Below are 19,655 nucleotides of genomic sequence, written 5' to 3' on the forward strand. Positions count from 1 at the left end.
TAGACTGCTGTGCCACTCGGGAGGCAAAACTGCACATTTCAGAGTGGCCTTTTATTCTCCCCAAACATTACCTGTGTAATGATCATGCCGTTTAACCAGCTTCTTGATATGCCACACCTGTAAGGTGGATGGATTATCTTGGCAAAGGAGAAAGGCTCACTACCAGGGATGTAAACAAATTTGTGTACAAAATTTGAAAGAAATAAGCTTTGAGTGCATATGGAACATTTGTGTTCTTTTATTTCAGCTCATGAAACACTTTACATGTTGCGTTTATATTTTTGTTCAGTAAAGTTTAGATCAGCGACTGTATAAAATGTGCAATTGTTAGCATTTAGTTAGCATTCGTTATGAGATTTTACATGCGCTTGTTAGCACTGCTAACCTATGGATCTCAGAGGCTCAGTGGGGTTTGAAAATAGTGCCCCCTGTGTTCAGTGCCGGTATTACCGAATTTCACAGGATGTTTACAAGGTCGGTATGAAGGTATGACAATTTGGATACCACCCAAGCATACCTTACACATTATAAAAGCCAAGCTAATGACAGACTATATTGCAAATGAGAGATATTTTTGGTTGACAAAACGAGTAGCTATATTTTTCTTTCAAAATAGAATTACAGAATTTCCATTTTTATATATATGTATATATATATAATTTTTTTTAATGAAATTGCATAGATCTTTATGTGTACTAACTAATATCTTACACTAATTCATTTGGGTTTAAACACCTTAGGAAGTATAAACTCAAAGCACATTAACTAGAGATCGCTAACTAAATATAATACCCACTACTAGTAGCTATGTATTCATCCAACAGTAAATGTTATGTCCTAAAAATACGTTGCAGTTGTAAGCTACTACCCAAGGCCTATGCCCTCGCAACGGCAGGTGAACATTTTGCGCAGGCACGCCACTCCATATCTCAAAGCCATATAAAATATATTGGTTGTAAAATAGTTGCTATTGAGTTAAAAAAATAAATTACCCCTACAGAAAGCTGAGACCCTCCTCTCTTTGACAGGGACAAGAAGAATCCAAAGCTGTGTTTTTCCCACAATTGCATTTTGAAATGATCAGAATGCATTTTTATCTCGACCACATGAGGGGAGAGGAGAGTGGCTCGTTCATTACAGCAGCAGGCCCCACTGAGGGCACAGGCCAGATACTTTCAGTACATGAGGATATTGCACTTTACTGTTTGACCAAATCATAGTTTTAGCCGCCCCAAAAATTCAGTGAGGTGACAATGTGGAATGTGCTCTTTCTACACTTATCGGTGCACTTTAGTTGAGTTTTTTTAATGATCCATATGGCTGTCTAACTGATGACATAGTCGGCGCTGGGCTCTTTTCTGATGCCGAGTTTGACTTTGAACGTGAGTTTGCGTGACCGGAGCTCAGCTTATCAGAAAACCAGGCCGGCCTATCTTGATAGGGCAAAAGGCTCATTACAGATTTTTAAAAATACAAATAAAAAAAACATCTTAGCAGGCCCATGGGCCACCTTTGAGATTGTTTTATTTTTATACCAATTTTTTAGGGTGTGTGTGTGTCAATTTTGACCAGCTCACCCAACAACAAAATAATTGTCCAGCCCCTCTGGCATTTGCCAGAATTGCCAGATGGTCAATCCACCCCTGCAAACAAACAAGCAGACACTCACACAAACACACACCACGTCTCCTTACAGAGACAGGGACAGAGATAGGGAAGGGACACAGGCAAACACACAGAAAATGCTCTATGGGACCTCATCGCCACTGTTTGGACGCACGCGCAAACATACTGTACATACATACCTTTGGCCGTTACTGATATAGGTAACATTTATTCAAATTTCTACAACAACAAACAGGGCATTGTTCCTGTCACTGTTACCATGGTGGCTTTATAATATTAACCAGTAATGGAGATGTCTGTGGCCGTGGTCAGTGCAGTGGTCCTTCTGATGAAAGGGGTTGGTCCCTTAGATCATTGGGTGGAAACAGGGCTATGGAGCACACATGGCCCTGATCAATAATATAACACACACGGCCCTGATCAATAGAGAGAAAGAGACACACACACACACACAGGCATGCGCATCACACACGACGAGTGTGCACAAACACAAAGACACTGACACAAACACTAACACACAGGCCAGATGCTGGCCCTGCTAACAGTGCGCTGGGCCATGCTGAGTTGGTCCATTGAAGTGTTTATTTGTCCCTGTGGGAGGCCATGCCGATCACTGAACAGCCTCACACACACACACACACACTAATGAGGAGGGGGATGGGCACTAAACTGTTAAATTATTATTCTTTAAAAAAATATATATATATTTAAAGAAAGTTTAAAAGTATACATATATTTCATTTAACCATTAGGCCTTCTTCTCCTAGGTAGGTTATTGTGATTGAGATATAACAGCTGAGCTGTGTTTCAGTGGCACTGACAAGGCATTATGCTTACAGTGGTACTTATATACAGGCCTGAACTACTTAATTTACATAGACCATTTCTATAACTAGGCCATCCTCATTTCAGAAATGTGGCCTATATGCACTGATTCGAGCTATTTTAATGGGCCTTATATTAGATCAACTACAGGGTTAGCCTAATGCACTGTCCTTTCAGTAAGCATAAGTCACATCCACACGCACGCACAGAGAGAGAGAGAGAGATAGAATGCACCCTCCTCAAGGGACCTTCCCTTGCTGTATCCACCCTCCATAAACCAAGCGTGCCAATCACCCCCCACCCCCTCCCCTGCACACACACCACACAACCGAGCACCCCGTCATTACCGTCCCAAAACGTCTCAGAGGGCCTCAAAGGGGAATGACACGTCAACCGCCACTGCCCCTCCCCCAACTCCCCTTAAAACACCATACAATTAGTGGGTCCCCAATGCTACACTGAGTCTATACTACTGCTCCACTATGGGAGATCAATGCTACTATACTGGCCAGCCAGGCACACCCTAACTCCTGTGTGCCTCTTCCCTTCCTCTCTCCCTTTGTCCCCCCCCCCTCCTCTCCTCCACTTCCATTCCTCCCTCCCTCCCTTTTGAGGACACAATCAAATCGTTGCTCCGGGGCCTCTTCAGAATCAAGACAGTCATTATGCAGATTAAGCCTGGTGACCACTTCCTGTGTGTGAGAGGGAGAGTGGTTTCCACCACACAGGCACCAGACATCCCACGAGCCCTTGAGGCTGAGGACTTTTCCTATTGGCTGTCACATCCCTGATCACAAAACTCCCTCATTGCCAGGTTGTTAGTCAGGGGACCACTGCAACATCTATTTAGATTGAGAGTTTGGCTCAGTTGGTAGAGCATTGCGCTTGCAACGACAGGATAGTGGGTTTGATTCCCGGGACCACCAGTATGTTCAAAAAAATGTGTGCAAACATGACAGTCGCTTTGGATATAAGCATCTGCTAAATGGTATATATTATTTATATGTGAATGAGACTTGACAGAGTACCAGTCAAAGGTTTGGACACACCAACTCATGGCAGGGTTTATCTTTATTTGTACCATTTTCTACTTTGTAGAATAAAAAAAAAAAGTGTTAAACAAATCAAAAATGTATTTATATTCTTCAAAGTAACTACCCTTTGCCTTGATGACAGCTTTGCACACTCTTGGCATTCTCTCAACCAGCTTCATGAGGTAGTCACCTGGAATGCGTTTTCTTAAAAGTACATTTGTGGAATTTCTTTCCTTCTTAATGCGTTTGAGCCAATCAGTTGTGTTAAGGTAGGGGTTGTATACAGAAGATAGCCTTATTTGGTGTAAGACCAAGTCCATATGTGACCCGGTTCAGGAAACTAGGCGTATGTCGCAAGTCACGACTTCACAGGAGAGCCTTTTGAACGTAAAACATTTTATTTTATCAAAATACGTTCTCAAACGCCTTAATATCAAACTTGAATGTCATCTGTAAATACAAATAAAATTGTTAAATTGCGAGCCTAGTTGGTTTAGCCACAGAGAAAGTCAGCAACCTTCCTGCTAGCCATGATTGGCAGAGATAATGAGTGGGCTGGTCATGCCGAGAGATGAGTTTGGATTGGTCTGCGGTGTTGCATCGTGTCTATAAAATGAGCTGCTCATAATGCCTTGATAATCGTTTCTACTGCATTTTTTTTTAAGTTAAAGTTATCCATGGAGAACTGCAAATATGTTGCTGGCTTGCTAACTAACAATGAACCTAACGTGAAGCTTCCATACATGTATACAGGTAAGAATCTAGCTACAGATTCAGATATGATACGTTTCTAATTTTGTCAAAGTTGTTATTGCAAGCTAGAGCTTGCTGTTAGCTAGCCAGCTGGAATTCAATGGCTGGCTTGCTAACTAACATTAAACCTAACGTGATTTGGTTAAATTTAGCTTACTATGACAATCTGTTTGTATTGCTAGTAACGTTACTCTATGGATTGGGATTATAGTTATTAGCTAGCTAATGTTAACGTGACATGTCTAAACAAAAGATCAAGTTACAGCTTGCTGTTAGCTAGCTAACGTTAGGTGAGGTTAGGTGGCTGGCTTGCTTGCTAGCTAACATTAACTTACAGTGGGGCAAAAAAGTATTTAATCAGCCACCAATTGTGCAAGTTCTCCCACTTAAAAAGATGAGGCCTGTAATTTTCATCATAGGTACACTTCAACTATGACAGACAAAATGAGAAAAAGAAATCCAGAAAATCATATTGTAGGATTTTTAATTAATTTATTTGCAAATTATGGTGGAAAATAAGTATTTGGTCACCTACAAACAAGCAAGATTTCTGGCTCTCACAGACCTGTAACTTCTTCTTTAAGAGGCTCCTCTGTCCTCCACTCGTTACCTGTATTAATGGCACCTGTTTGAACTTGTTATCAGTATAAAAGACACCTGTCCACAACCTCAAACAGTCACACGCCAAACTCCACTATGGCCAAGACCAAAGAGCTGTCAAAATACACCAGAAACAAAATTGTAGACCTGCACCAGGCTGGGAAGACTGAATCTGCAATAGGTAAGCAGCTTGGTTTGAAGAAATCAACTGTGGGAGCAATTATTAGGAAATGGAAGACATACAAGACCACTGATAATCTCCCTCGATCTGGGGCTCCACGCAAGATCTCACCCCGTGGGGTCAAAATGATCACAAATATGGTGAGCAAAAATCCCAGAACCACACGGGGGGACCTAGTGAATACCTGCAGAGAGCTGGGACCAAAGTAACAAAGCCTACCATCAGTAACACACTACGCCACCAGGGACTCAAATCCTGCAGTGCCAGGGGGACACCCCCTGCTTAAGCCAGTACATGTCCAGGCCCGTCTGAAGTTTGCTATAGAGCATTTGGATGATCCAGAAGAAGATTGGGAGAATGTCATATGGCCAGATGAAACCAAAATATAACTTTTTGGTAAAAACTCAACTCGTCGTGTTTGGAGGACAAAGAATGCTGAGTTGCATCCAAATAACACCATACCTACTGTGAAGCATGGGGGTGGAAACATCATGCTTTGGGGCTGTTTTTCTGCAAAGGGACTAGGACGACTGATCCGTGTAAATGAAAGAATGAATGGGGCCATGTATCGTGAGATTTTGAGTGAAAACCTCCTTCCATCAGCAAGGGCATTGAAGATGAAACGTGGCTGGGTCTTTCAGCATGATCCCAAACACACCGCCCGGGCAACGAAGGAGTGGCTTCGTAAGAAGCATTTCAAGGTCCTGGAGTGGCCTAGCCAGTCTCCAGATCTCAACCCCATAGAAAAGGAGTGAGTTGAAAGGGAGTTGAAAGTCTGTGTTGCCCAGCAACAGCTCCAAAACATCACTGCTTTAGAGGACATCTGCATGGAGGAATGGGCCAAAATAACAGCAAGTGTGTGAAAACCTTGTGAAGACTTACAGAAAACGTTTGACCTCTATCATTGCCAACAAAGGGTAATTAACAAAGTATTGAGATAAACTTTTGTTATTGACCAAATACTTATTTTCCACCATAATTTGCAAATAAATTCATAAAAAATCATAATGTGATTTTCTGGATTTCTTTTTCTCATTTTGTCTGTCATAGTTGAAGTGTACCTATGATGAAAATTATAGGCCTCATCTTTTTAAGTGGGAGAACTTGCACAATTGGTGGCTGACTAAATACTTTTTTGCCCCACTGTATGTGTATGAGGTGTGTGTAATGTGTAATGTGTCCTCAGAATGCCATTTCGCATTGCTGGTCATTGCCTAATGTTAGCTAGCTAACTAGCTAACATTGAACCTATAGGCTAACTTTAGCTGGCTATGACAATGGGTTTGTATTGCTAGTTAAAGCTTGCTGTTAGCTAGCCAGCTGACATTAGATGGCTGGCTGGCAACAGTAGCTAACATTACCTGTATGAACTGTGTGTAGTGATGTTCACAGAATTCCATTTCACATCCATTGTATAATAATGCTAAAATCTATGTATCTGGAATTTGTCTTTCAGCATCAATCAGTATTACACGCCTGACTCTTAATCCATGCACTATTTTTTCACAAACTACAGAGTTGGGAAAACACGTGTGGACTTGAATTATGATAACTGCAGTGTCCAAAACAAGAACAAGTCTGTGCTCTGGTATTGTGCCTGCTGGACCAGGCACAAGCTCCACCGCAATCTGGACCTTCACTTCCTGATCACAGGCCACACCAAGTTTGAACCTGACTGGTTCTTCGGCCTCATCAAGCAGCGCTTCAGAAAGACCAGAGTGAACACCTTGTCTGAGATTGTTGGTGTTGGACAGCACTGTGACAGGGGTTAACATCCCACAGCTTGTTGGACTGGAGAATGGTACGGTGTTGGTGGAAAGCTATGGCTGGCAACAACACCTGACTCAGTACTTCAGGCTGCTACCACAGATCAAGCAGTACCAGCACTTCAGGTAAAAAAATATTTTCATTGTATGAGGTTATTCTTATCTTAACTTGGGAGGTGAATTGATGTTGTGCAGGGTTGTAATGTCTTCTGATTTTGTGTTGTCATTCCCTGTTTTACAGCTTCGATGCTCTGGAGCCTGGTGTTGTCTCCAAGGAGTGTTCGGCCTGTTGGGACCAGGTTTCAGCTGCTGCGCAACGCTGAATGGGTGTCGACAAAGGAGTGCTCTCCAGTAGGTACCAAAACATTCAAAGGCCCTTTTCTAAAAAGTGAGTTTTCAAGTGTATCAACTTTCAAAGTAGAAATACTTTCCCATTGTTCCTCAAACATGCTGTATATGATATTCCATTTTGTAGCTCTGAGTCTACTTTTATGTCAAATGTAAAAAATTAAAAAAATATATAAAATTGTGCTACATAAAACCAAATCCAGGTGGTGAGTCACATGTGCCAAGAAAATCTCAAATAAGCAGAGAAACGACAGTCAATCATTACTTTAAGTCAGGAAATCCGGACAATGTCAAGAACTTTGAAAGTTTCTTCAAGTGCAGTCACAAAAAACCATCAAGCGCTATGATGAAACTGTCTCTCATGAGGACAGCCACAGCAAAGGAAGACCGAGAGTTACCTCTGCTGCAGAGGATATTAGAGTTACCAGCCTCAGAAATCGGCAATTAACTGCACCTCAGATTGAAGACCGAATAAATGCTTCACAGAGTTCAAGTAACAGACACATCTCAACATCAACTGTTCAGCGGAGACTGCGTGAATCAGGCCTTCATGGTCGAATTACTACAAAGAAACCACTACTAAAGGACACCAATATGAAAAAGAGACTTGCTTGGGCCAAGAACCACGAGCAATGGACATTAGCCCGGTGGAAATCTCTCCTTTGGTCTGATGAGTCCAAATTTGAGATTTCTGGTTCCAACAGCCGTGTCTTTGTGAGACACACAGTAGGTGAACGGAGAATCTCCGCATGTGTGGTTCCCACCATGAGGCATGGAGGAGGAGGTGTGATGGTGCTTTGCTGGTGACACTGTCAGTGATTTATTTAGAATTCAAGGCACACTTAACCAGCATGGCTACCACAGCATTCTGCAGCGATATACCATCCCATTTGGTTTGCGCTTTGTGGGACTATCATTCGTTTTTCAACAGGACAATGACCCAACACACCTCCAGGCTGTGTAAGGGCTATTTGACCAAGAAGGAGAGTGATGGAGTGCTGCATCAGATGACCTGGCCTCCACAATCAACCGACCTCAACCCAATTGAGATGAGGGACCGTAGAGCGAAGGAAAAGCAGCCAAGAAGTGCTCAGCAGATGTGGGAACTCCTTCAAGACTGTTGGAACATCATTCCAGGTGACTACCTCCTGAAGCCGGTTGAAAGAATGCCGAAAGTGTGCAAAGCTGTCATCAAGGCAAAGGGGTGGCTACTTTGAAGAATCTAAAATATATTTCGATTTGTTTAACACTTTTGGTTACTACATGATTCCATATGTGTTATTTCATAACGTTGATATCTTCACTATTATTCCACAATGTAGAAAATAGTTTTTTTTTAAATGAGTAGGCATGTCCAAACGTTTGACTGGTACTGTATGTGATCGCACTCTCTCTTTTCTAAGGAGCATCATATTTTGAATACTTAGCTTTAGAGCCACAATGGAGCCAAATATTTCAGAGTTCATACAGGTGGCTTGGAAAAATGAGTCTTCATGAGTCATTAATACAACACACATTAACAAACGCTCACGTGTGTGTGTGTGTGTGTGACTCACCTGTGGACATAGTGCAGTTGGTGCACTGAGTCAATAGCCAGCACCATCTCAGCTAGGTAGAATCTAGCCATGTCCTCCGGCAACCGGTCTTCAAACTTACTAAGCAGGGTGAGCAGGTCCCCACCCACATAATAATCCATCACCAGATACTGAGGGGAAAGTATATATGTTAACATCACTGACCATGTAGTGATAATAATATTGCTGTATGATAGTGTACAAGTAACATTATCTGTATTCCTCAACTTGTTCCCTCCATCTTCCGAACTTACTTCCTTCAGGTTCTACCCCCCCTTCTCCTTTCTCATCCTGCCATTCTTTCATCCCAAACAGCATCACATTCTCTATATATTGCACTGCTTATGACCAGAGCCTTTTGCCCCAGTAAAAAGTAGGGGCAGAAGGGTAAAGGGTGCCATTTGCGACGCAAGCCTTGAAATGTGAAAGGGGGAAGGGCACTCAGCTCAACAGTGTGAGCCAATGAGAGTCCATTAGAGCGCTGCTTAGTTAATCAACAGACCCGTCACTATTCTTTACCCAACTAATGCTTGAGTGGTCACCATATGAAACTGATTGACATACAGTATATTGAAAGTCTTTGAAACGTTTGAAGTTAGTGAAGATCTTACCAGGTTGTTGTCATCCTGGAAGGCGTAGTGCAGGGTGGTGATCCACTGGCTGTCCCCGTTCACCAGCACGTCCCGCTCCTCCCGGAAACACGCCGTCTGAGGGAGAGGACAGAGGACAACCGTCATACAAAGAAAATGAATAGAATGTAGCTACTCTCATTGGAACTCACGGTGCGCCATCACTATTTGGTCCAACCCAGTGCTTCTTTTGGGCAGGAGCTCACTGGAACTGTGGACCAGCACCTCAAATTTGCTTCTGCTTGACTTCCTGCGCCTCTTATAGAATACCAGCTAAAAAGTATTGCAGAGTTCCTTCACCTAAATAAAGGAAATGAGTACCGGCACCGATTTCAAATCAAAGTTAAGCACTGTTCCAACCTGTGTTTATTGAATTCCTGTGTCTGCTAGTGGTGGGAAACAGAAATATAATCTATTGAGTCTACCTCTATGTGGGAAACCCCCTTTCAGCCCCTTTGGGGCTCAATTAAGTATATCAATTCAATTACACTTTCTAACAATCTTATAACACAGTCAAATGTATATTTTCCATCCGTGTGGACAAAGCTCATTCTAACTCTATGAGCAAGCCAGCCTCTGTCCTCTGCCTGTAGCTAGACTACACTATATATACAAAAGTATGTGGACACCCCTTCAAATTGGTGGATTTGGCTATTTCAGCAACACCCGTTACTGACGGTTATATCAAATCGAGCACATAGCCATGCAACCTCCATAGACAAACATTGGTAGTAGAACGGCCTTACTGAAGAGCTCAGTGACTTTCAGCAGGGCACAGTCATAGGATACCACCTTTCCAACAAGTCAATTAATCAAATTTCTGCACTGTTCGAGCTGCCCAAGTCAACTATATGTGCTGTTATTGTGAAGTGGAAACGTCTAGGAGCAACAACGGCTCAGCCGTGAAGTGGTAGGCCACACAAGCTCACAGAACAGGACTGCAGAGTGCTGAAGCATGTAGCGCGTAAATATTGTCTGTCCTCGGTTGCAACACTCACTACCAAGTTCCAAAATGCCTCTGGAAGCAAAGTCAGCACAAGAAGTGTTCGTCGGGAACTTCATGGAATGGTTTTCCATGGCTGTTCACCCGCAAACAAGCCTAAGATCACCATGCGCAATGCCTAGTGTCGGCTGGAGTGGTGTAAAGCTCGCCGCCATTGGACTCTAGAGCAGTTGAAACGCGTTCGCTGGAGTGATAAATCACGCTTCACCTTCTGGCAGTCGGACAGACAAATCTGGGTTTGGCGGATGCCAGGAGAACACTACGTGCCCCAATGCATAGTGCTAACTGTAAAGTTTGGTGGAGGAGAAATAATGGTCTAGGGCTGTTTTTCCATGGTTCGAGCTAGGCCCCTTAGATCCAGTAAAGGGAAATCTTAACGCTAGAGCATACAATGACATCTAATCTAGACGATACTGTGCTTCCAACTTTGTGGCAACAGTTTGGGGAAGGCCCTTTCCTGTTTCAGCATGACAATGCCCCCATGCACAAAGCGAGGTCCATACAGAAATGGAGCCCTGACCTCAACCCCATCGAACACCTTTCGGATGAATTGGAACGCTGACTGCGAGCCAGGCCTAATCGTCCAACATCCCTGCCCGACCTCACTAATGCTCGTGGCTGAATGGAAGTCCCCGCAGCAATGTTCCAACATCTAGTGGAAAGCCTTTCCAGAAAAGTTGAGGCTGTTATAACAGCAAAGGGGGGACCAACTCCATATTAATGTCTATGAGTTTGGAATGAGATGTTCGATGAGCAGGTGTCAACATTTGTTGTAGTAGATGGGTTTGAGACAGAGTTTGTTATTGCAGACAGTTTCCCATGTCAAGACACACTGTGGGTAGTTCTGGGAACTGCTACACACAAACACGTGCACGTGCAAGCACACACACACACAGGGACCCCTATGAACGTCTGCATGACCGTCAGGGGAGGCCAATGAGAAAAGCACAGCGCATTAACAGATATACTGTACACACCTCACATGGTAAAAACAAAAAAAACTTTGTGGTAATCAAATTTACATTTATTATTTGAAACTTTTTAATGAAAAAATGGAATGAAAATCTTGCGTCGCATGTTCTATGTAATGCATGTTTCATGCAAAAGCCAGAGTTACATAATGCTATCTCCAGTTAGCATTTAGCCCGGAGTCGTGTTGTAATGCAATTAGGCAATATAGCGTTTATACTGTATCCCGGGGTATTTCAAAATACTAACTGTATTATTTTCAATAACGTTAAACAACAATAATAATAACAATAATATTTGGGCGGTTGCAGGGCACCCACACCTCGCGGGGGCTGCGTGCTACGCCACTGCTTCTAAGTTAAGTACAACTATAAGAAATCCAAAGATGTGTCAAGTAAAATTTATCCAGCTCAAGGCTCCAGCTGTGCATTTGGTATTCCTTGTGGGCACATTCGGTAGTACCGTATAACCCGGTATGGTACAGAGACGGTATGAAAATCTGGATAACACCCAAACCTAAATGCAATGGCTGTTAGTATGTAGCCCTGAGGAATGCTGTAAAGCACATCTATCAAACTCATTCCACAGAGGCCCGAGTGTCTGCGGATTTTCGCTCCTACCCTTGTACTTGATTGATGAAGGTCACTTTTTTTTTTTACCTTTACTAGGCAAGACAGTTTAGAACAAATTCTTATTTTCAATGACTGCCTGGGTTAACTGCCTGTTCAGGGGCAGAACGACAGATTTGAACTTGCAACCTTTCGGTTACTAGTCCAACGCTCTAACCATTAGGCTACCCTGCCGCCCTAATTAATTAGGAACTCCCCTTTCCTGGTTGTCTTAATTGACAGTAAAAAAACAAAGACCAGCAGACACTAGGCCTTCCATGGAATGAGCTATTTCTGTTAGCATTTATCCCTGAATAATGCTGTAATGTTGTGGCTGTTAGCATATAGCCAGTGCTCACCTCTGCTCTCTTCAGCATCTCCCACTTGTTGAGGATCTTCATGGCAAACACCTTGTCTGCATTCTTCACTTTGACCACAGCAACCTACAGGAAACAGAGGAGAGAGGGAGTTAGAGGATGAGGGAGAGAGAGGATATGAGAGAAAAGTTTCCATCCACCATATTCATTACATCTACCCTGTCATGTTCAATAGGGCAAAGCCGTAGGACGAAGTTCAGGTAGAATCTCTGTTTCCCTTAGTTTCAGAACTTTCTCCCTACTGAACATGACCCACTCCTATTAGAACCGGGAAGGGGAGTGAACGAGGTCAGAAGGGAACATCTTTGTGGAATGAAATGCGTCCCTACAGTCAGAGGACGAGAGGAGTAGGGGAAGAGAAAGGAAGAGGGACAGGAAGTGACCTCGGACACAGAGGCAGTGACCCCTGAGACACACCACCTGGATCCTCTTTTACACACACACACACACACACACAGCTGGGATCCTTTTCGCTCAAGGGCCTTGACGTGCCACTTACAGTCGCACGGCAGCACAAATACACTGATTTCAAACTGGTTTGCAGCAGGGTAGTTCCATTTGATTTCAATAACTTTGACCTCGTACCTTTTGATTTAAACGCAACATTTTATACCTATTACCCAAGGTAGAAGTGGTTGGAAAGTAACTTTTTGGACCTGAATGCCAAAACATTTAGATGATAAAAGGTGATCAAAGTTGACCCATTTTGCATATCACACCATTCCATAAGACATCCATGTCTTCATCACTGGAAAAGATAAAGGGTTGAGTTTGATATCACTTAAAAGCTTAAAAACAGGGCTGTCAAATTATTTTAGAATTCTTTGAAAAACATGTTTTTAAATAAAAAATAAAAAAAATCCCCCTTTAACAATAATTGTGTTCATTTTTCGAATATGTTTAGCTTAGACTCTATTTTACATAATCTGAGGTGTTTGTGTTGTGCCAGCCATTGGTTGGGGAACAGCATTGTCCACAGGGTGGATGTCATACTTCTAAAATGGAAAAAAAAATAAAAATATGTCAACTTTCAAATGGTAGCACAAAGATGGTTGGAGGTACACACATCAGAGAATGTTGACTTGAATGGGAATATCAGTTGTTTTAAATGATACTGTCAATTTGCCATAGGAAACCTATTAGAATCATAGAAATGTAGATACTAGAGTAGACATCCCTATTTTAGTTGACATTCGACGGTGGTTGGACCGACGGCCATCTTTGTGGTAGTAATTGGAAGTAACAACGTCAATTCAAATTAAACCGTCAATGATGTACCAGCTAATTGCAGTGGTCTGAAGGGATATGTCCATACTATTAATTATATTTCTATGATTGCAATGACGCCCACCCTTTATTCAAAAGTATGCTGTGTCTCAACTGATGGCGTGCACAACACAAGAAACTCAGATTGTTAAGGAGGGTCTAATCTACAACATATGTGAAAATATATATATATATATTTTTAAGTTTACACGTTTAGATAATTGATGTTAACGGATAAAAAACGGTTTCTTCTTTTTATTACAAAATAGTTTGAAAACAATGTAAGCTTTAAACTATATCAAACTTAACCGTTTATCTTTTTCAGTGATTAAGACATGGATAACTCATTATTGGGTATGCAAAAAAAACTACTACCGTGGGCAAATATGTATGGAAGGTTTCCTTCAAATCAAAAGGGATACGGTCAAAAAGTGATTGAAATCAAACGGAACGACCCAGCAAGGATAGGACACCAAGCTAGTCAAGCTACTGCTAAGTGCTAACGTCTCTGACGCAACCACAGGCAGCCCCCATTGTTAGGCCTGAGTGTAGTAAACAAGAGCATTCCTAAAACGAGTTGAGTTGCAACCGGAGCAAGGCCAGATGACTTCAGCTAGCAGGATTCCTCCCTCCTGCCTGCCTGTCTGCCTGCCAGGAGACACAAGAGAAAGCCTTTTTCACTACAGCTTCTCCGCAACTCCCTCCGTCCCCCATGGGAGGAATTTAAACCACCAATCATCCACTCAGTCACACAAACACAAGGAAGCATGCATGTGCGCACACATACGCAATGCACACACACACACACACACGCATGCAATGCACACAGAAAATTACATGCAACACACACAAAAACTCTGTAGTCTGTAGTCCATTAAATGAGCTGGAGAAAAAGAATGAGCGCTAAATGCAAATATAACATTCCCCTGCTGTTTGGGTTTCCTCCTGGTGAACTGATGGGGGGAAAGGAGAGGACTGTTCTTGCTACTGGCCCTGTGTATAGCGTATACTCCCTCCCTCCCTGTTTTCTTAGCTTTCACCACTCAAACATATGTGTGAGAGCTTGACATGCAGGGTGGCTGACTGGCTGCTCTACGCTGTAGTGATACAAAGAAAAATAGATTCATCAGGAGAGCCAAAACATCACACACAGATGCCAAGCTCCCTCTCCCAGCTCACAGACAGACGCCATCTCTCTTTGAGTTGACAATGGGGATATGAAATAAAAACTTCCTGCTCATAATTTGTTCTCTTTTCTTTTTCCACAGCTTCCCAATCCACACTCTTCCATAGGGTTGCCAAATCTTCCTGTCCCTTTTTCAGATTTCACAGGTTTTTCCTGAAATCCCATTTTGAGGATTCCCCTCCCTGCTTATTCCCTCCTGATTTATGTAATTCTCCAACTGGTATTTATGGAAAGCAGGAGAACTTTGGAGAAGTTTTTCAGAATTCAGAATAGGGGTATTCCTCAAAAAATAAATAAAAAGTAACGAGGAAATTTTCCAGAATTTTGCAAAACTGCTACTGTGAATGGGGTCTTCCTGCGGCATTATGAGAAAGAAAAAAAGAAAGAACATTTTTATTCTTCCAGTGTATCGCTGCTAAATGAATATAGGGGAAATACTGGTTGCACTATGATGGCTTACCACTGGAAAGACATAAGATGGACCTCTGGCCAGAGACCTTTAAATCATGATGACTTCATAATCATTACATAGATCTAGCCCTAAGCTATGTCTTTGCCTGCCGGCCACTGGATACGGTTGTTGTTGTTGTGAATAGGCCTGAAAATGTATAGTGAACTGAATTAGACCTGTGATTGTAAATATATGTTTTTATGAATTAAACAACTCCAGCCACTTACTTTGTTGCTGCTTTTCCAATCAACTAGATTTGGATAGCATGTAGGCAAGGCTATATGAAATACACAGGCCTGCATGACACAGCACAGGAGGCACAGAGACTAAAGGCGTCCGCATGCTTCCCATCCAAAACAGTTCGGGAACAGTTTGTGCATATATTATGACGAAATGTTGATCGTTTTGGTGTTCGACAAGTGTTTATTCGGCTGTTCATGGACACAAAGTTATTTTTTGAGGCAAACCGAAATTCCGAAGCCGAAGTCGGTGATTGGTCAACAGTAGGGATTCTTCAATGAAGTGTTGTCATTCAAAGATAGACGACTCGTTTTCATGCACATTTTTCACTTGCGAAATACTGCCCAAAACATCTTAGTTCGATGTAAAACTGTTCGAACTAAGATCTCCTTGGCAAAAACAGATAGATTGCTTGTATTACTGTATCTTAGATTAAGTCTGACTATTCTGAGGAAGGGTATACTGGCTACGGAGTTTCAAGATGGACAAACAGCACTAATGCCGATTTCTTTTCTCGTTTTCCAGGCGAAGGTCTTTTAAGGGTGTATACGAATACACTCGTTCAGTTCGCCTAGCCGAGTTTGACTAGGCGCCAGCCGAAACCGAATTTTGCGGAAGGAAACCTTTAGGCCAACCTCAACACAAGGTGCGAGAAGAGATGAGGTACACCACAGGGGCCTATATCAGAAATACAATAAGTAGGAGGGTCAACTGTGAGACTGTAGTTTAGCTGAATGTCAGAGCCACAGAAATAGCTCTAGCACGAGTGAACGCCGCTGCTAGCCTGACACGGGGCTAAGGACCAGGGCACAAACATGTTTTTCTTTCATTCACTGTGAATTAAAACCCCAATAAAAATAAGTCTGAAACAGGCCATATGGACCTCAGCACTGGGTAGAGCGCCAACCAACCCATTCCACAACACGTGAATTCAAACACTATTCAAAATCTTTCAAATACTTTGAGCATTTTCTCTAACCTGCCTGGAACAAACAGGCGCCAAGACTGTTTTACCCCCAAGCCATGAGACTGCTATATAGTCAATTAATGGATACCCAAACTATCTGCACTGACCCCATCCTGCACTGACCCTTCGACCTTTCATTGTATTCGGCGCATGTGACAAAATTAGATTTAGATTCTTTTTGCAGTGTCAGATTTGCCAGTTTGAACTATTCTATTGGTCCATGAAGCAAGCCAAGCTCAATCAACCACAGATAAATTAGGCTATTTTAAATCATTTCAAATAGTATTGAACCCAGGTCTGCCAGCAGCACAGCAGCTAGCCTAGCAGGCTATAATACACAAAGACCATTTGTCATGTAACCTTACACGGCTGAGTTTCTGCTGCCATTGCTAGCTCGCCAACATTCCCCAGGTTTGACATCACTCGCAGTAGAAGACATAATAATAACTATATTTCAACTCCTGCCCTCGAGCCGCGAAGAAGAAAAATAAGGTTCGGTTTTAGTTTAATTTTGTATAGAAATCTTTCACCACGACGGTGATGAAAATATTAAAGCTTTTTCTCTTACATATTAAGTTATGCATATAGCATGTGGCCTAGTGACCCATGCCTTGCTGCTGGGATCACACTATGTGCACCAACTATCAAATAGCATATATATATGCCCAGATTCTTGAGGAACTATATTGTCTTTGCATGCATTGTTCTGTTGTTGTGATTGTCTCTAGGCCCTATGTAGGCTACACTTGAAATGCTTTTTCCTTTGCTGATGTCTTGCAAGCTTTCTATTGAAGTTCAAACTTCAAAAATACTTCCCGGTGAAATCAGGTTATAAAAAAGCACAGTAAAAAAAGGCACAAAAAAACAACATACCTCTCCAAAGGCTCCTCGTCCAATCACCTTGAGGATCTCAAAGTCCTCTTTGTGCAGGCGCATCTGTTTCACCTGGGAAGTGAAGGGTTTGGCTGCAGGAGGAGAGGAGAGGAGAGGAGAGGAGAGGAGAGGAGAGGAGAGGAGAGGAGAGGAGAGGTTAGAATTCTGGGGACTTAAAATATTGAACTTGACCTGAGAATGCGCACACTAAAATAGTTGCGCATCATCAAGATTTAATTCTTAAAACAATAAAACAGCAAATCAGAAATACATTTTTTAGGTGGATACTAGAAATCGGACACAAAGCAAGTGGCACACAACACAGGTAAATCCATTTGAAAGTAATCATTTTTTTGATGCCATTCCTTTTGATTTAAACAACAACAACACTTTCCATACATGTTTTCCCATGGAAGAAGTAGTCAGAGCGTGACTTTTTGGACCTGAATGCCAAAAACATTCAGGAGGTAAAGTTGCTCAAAGTTGACCCATTTTGCAAAACCCACCACAACGTGAGGCATCCATGTCTTCATCACTGGAAAAGATCAACGGTTGAGTACATCATCATTTAAAAGATTACAAACAGGATTTTTTTAATAACATTTCTTTTGACCTTTTACGTCGATTATCAAAAAAAAAAATTACTCCCATTTTTTCTATATTTGCACATGTTGTAGTTTCGACCCTACTTCACATCTGACGTTTTTGTGTTGTGGAGACCAGTGATGTATATACACCCTGGATTGAGTTTACTATATAATTGGCCATTGAGAGGCATTGAAGCCACTGGTCATCTAGTCTATATATAAATCATTGATTGAGACACAACATGATCTTGAATGCAAGGTGGGTGTCATTTCAAATCATAGAAATATAATACATAGAATGGGCCCATCCCTTCATACCACTGCAATTTAGCTGGTACAGGTACACCGTTGACATTTAAATGTTCTAATTACCACCACAAAGATGGCTGTCATTCCACCAACCGTCGATTGTCTACATAAATGGCTATCATGTCTATTATATTATCTATATTTATTTGATTTCAATAGGTTTACTATGGAAAATTGACAGTATAGTTTAAAACGAGAGATATTCCTATTCAAGTCAACATTATCTTATGTGTGGACCTCCAACCTGATATAAAATAAGGTCTAAGCTGCAACATTAGCTAATTGTCTTTTATTTTTGAGTTTGTGTTTTTAGATAAATGTAAAATAAAAATGTAAGGTAAAAAAAAAAAAAAATCGAATATATATTTTTTTGTCACTGTAAGCTTTTAAATTATATCAATCTCAACGCTTTACCTTTTCCAGTGATGAAAACATGGATGTCGCAGGGTATGCAAAATAATTCAACTTTGGGCACCTTTCTCTAATGTCTTGGCATTTAGATACAAAAAGTCACTTCCTGAGCACCACAAAGGGCACATTTGTACAGGAGGTTTCGTTCAAATCAGAAGGTGGTGCTGTCAAATAGGGATCGAATTCAAATGGATTTAGCCACGAGTAATGATTTCCGGTGAGTGTCGTCCTGCCTGTCAGTCCTGTATGCGGAGGGGCTGATATAGGGTCAATCTGTGATCATGACCGCTGAGATCTTTATCGTAAACCACAGTGGTCTGGAAGTGCAGAACGCAGTTATAAAACTGTCTACCATTACCCTTACATTTGACCTAGCCTCGGGTTCTGGGTGACTCACAAACGTAATCCGGAGTAAAACAGACAAGCAGCATTTTCCCTACTTTGTCGAGGAAGGACATTCATCCACTTCCTTTTCTACTTTGGATCCTCCATTAAACCTGGAGGTAGACTGCCAGTTGGTTCAGCAGGGTCAGACTACTGAGCAGCAGATTGGATACTATTGAACATAATACAGACCTATTAAATGCCTATTGGCCTATATGTTAGGATATAGCATGGGCCTACTGATGGATGGAGCTGATGATCTGTGCAGCATTTCGCTTAGGTGGACCCTTGTGCACAAGCAGAATACATGGGTCACATCAAATACTCATTCATTTAGTCATTCATTCATTTATTCATCCATCCATCCACTGGTTAGTGTTCCATCCTGGCACGGTCATTATGTGCCAGGCTTATCCAGAGAGGCCCTTGGCTCCCCTGTCAGAATCCCAGCCAGGCAGAGAACAACAGACCAAACCAACGCCCAACAACAACCTTTACTGATAAAGGAAAGGAAAGGAGGGGCTTTCAGTTGCTCAGTGTGGTATGACGAAAACCGATGTCCCTTCTTCAGTGTTTAAATATACTGTAAGAGTGCACGTCAAGTTAATGTCACGTGCACAAGTACAGTGAAATGCTTTTCTAGCGAGCTGGAAACCCAACAATGCAGTACTCAATATCAATGTAGGAC

The 19,655-nt window shown here is 42.1% G+C and overlaps 1 protein-coding gene across 8 annotated transcripts in view; it reads right to left on the reverse strand.

Annotated features, from left to right (window-relative positions):
* LOC139415318 (CDC42 binding protein kinase alpha (DMPK-like) b) overlaps positions 1-19,655 on the reverse strand; it is a 103,814-nt gene that overhangs the window by 45,930 nt on the left and 38,229 nt on the right. For all 8 annotated transcript variants that reach the window (XM_071163375.1, XM_071163368.1, XM_071163369.1 and 5 more), the window contains exons 2-5: positions 17,277-17,368; positions 12,276-12,359; positions 9,319-9,414; positions 8,690-8,838 (exon numbers count right to left, since the gene is read on the reverse strand). In XM_071163375.1, the coding sequence (XP_071019476.1) occupies positions 8,690-8,838; positions 9,319-9,414; positions 12,276-12,359; positions 17,277-17,368 (421 nt within the window). The remainder of the gene's footprint in view (positions 1-8,689; positions 8,839-9,318; positions 9,415-12,275; positions 12,360-17,276; positions 17,369-19,655) is intronic.

This window comes from Oncorhynchus clarkii, chromosome 8 (assembly GCF_045791955.1).
Source record: "Oncorhynchus clarkii lewisi isolate Uvic-CL-2024 chromosome 8, UVic_Ocla_1.0, whole genome shotgun sequence".
Lineage (NCBI taxonomy): Eukaryota > Metazoa > Chordata > Actinopteri > Salmoniformes > Salmonidae > Oncorhynchus > Oncorhynchus clarkii.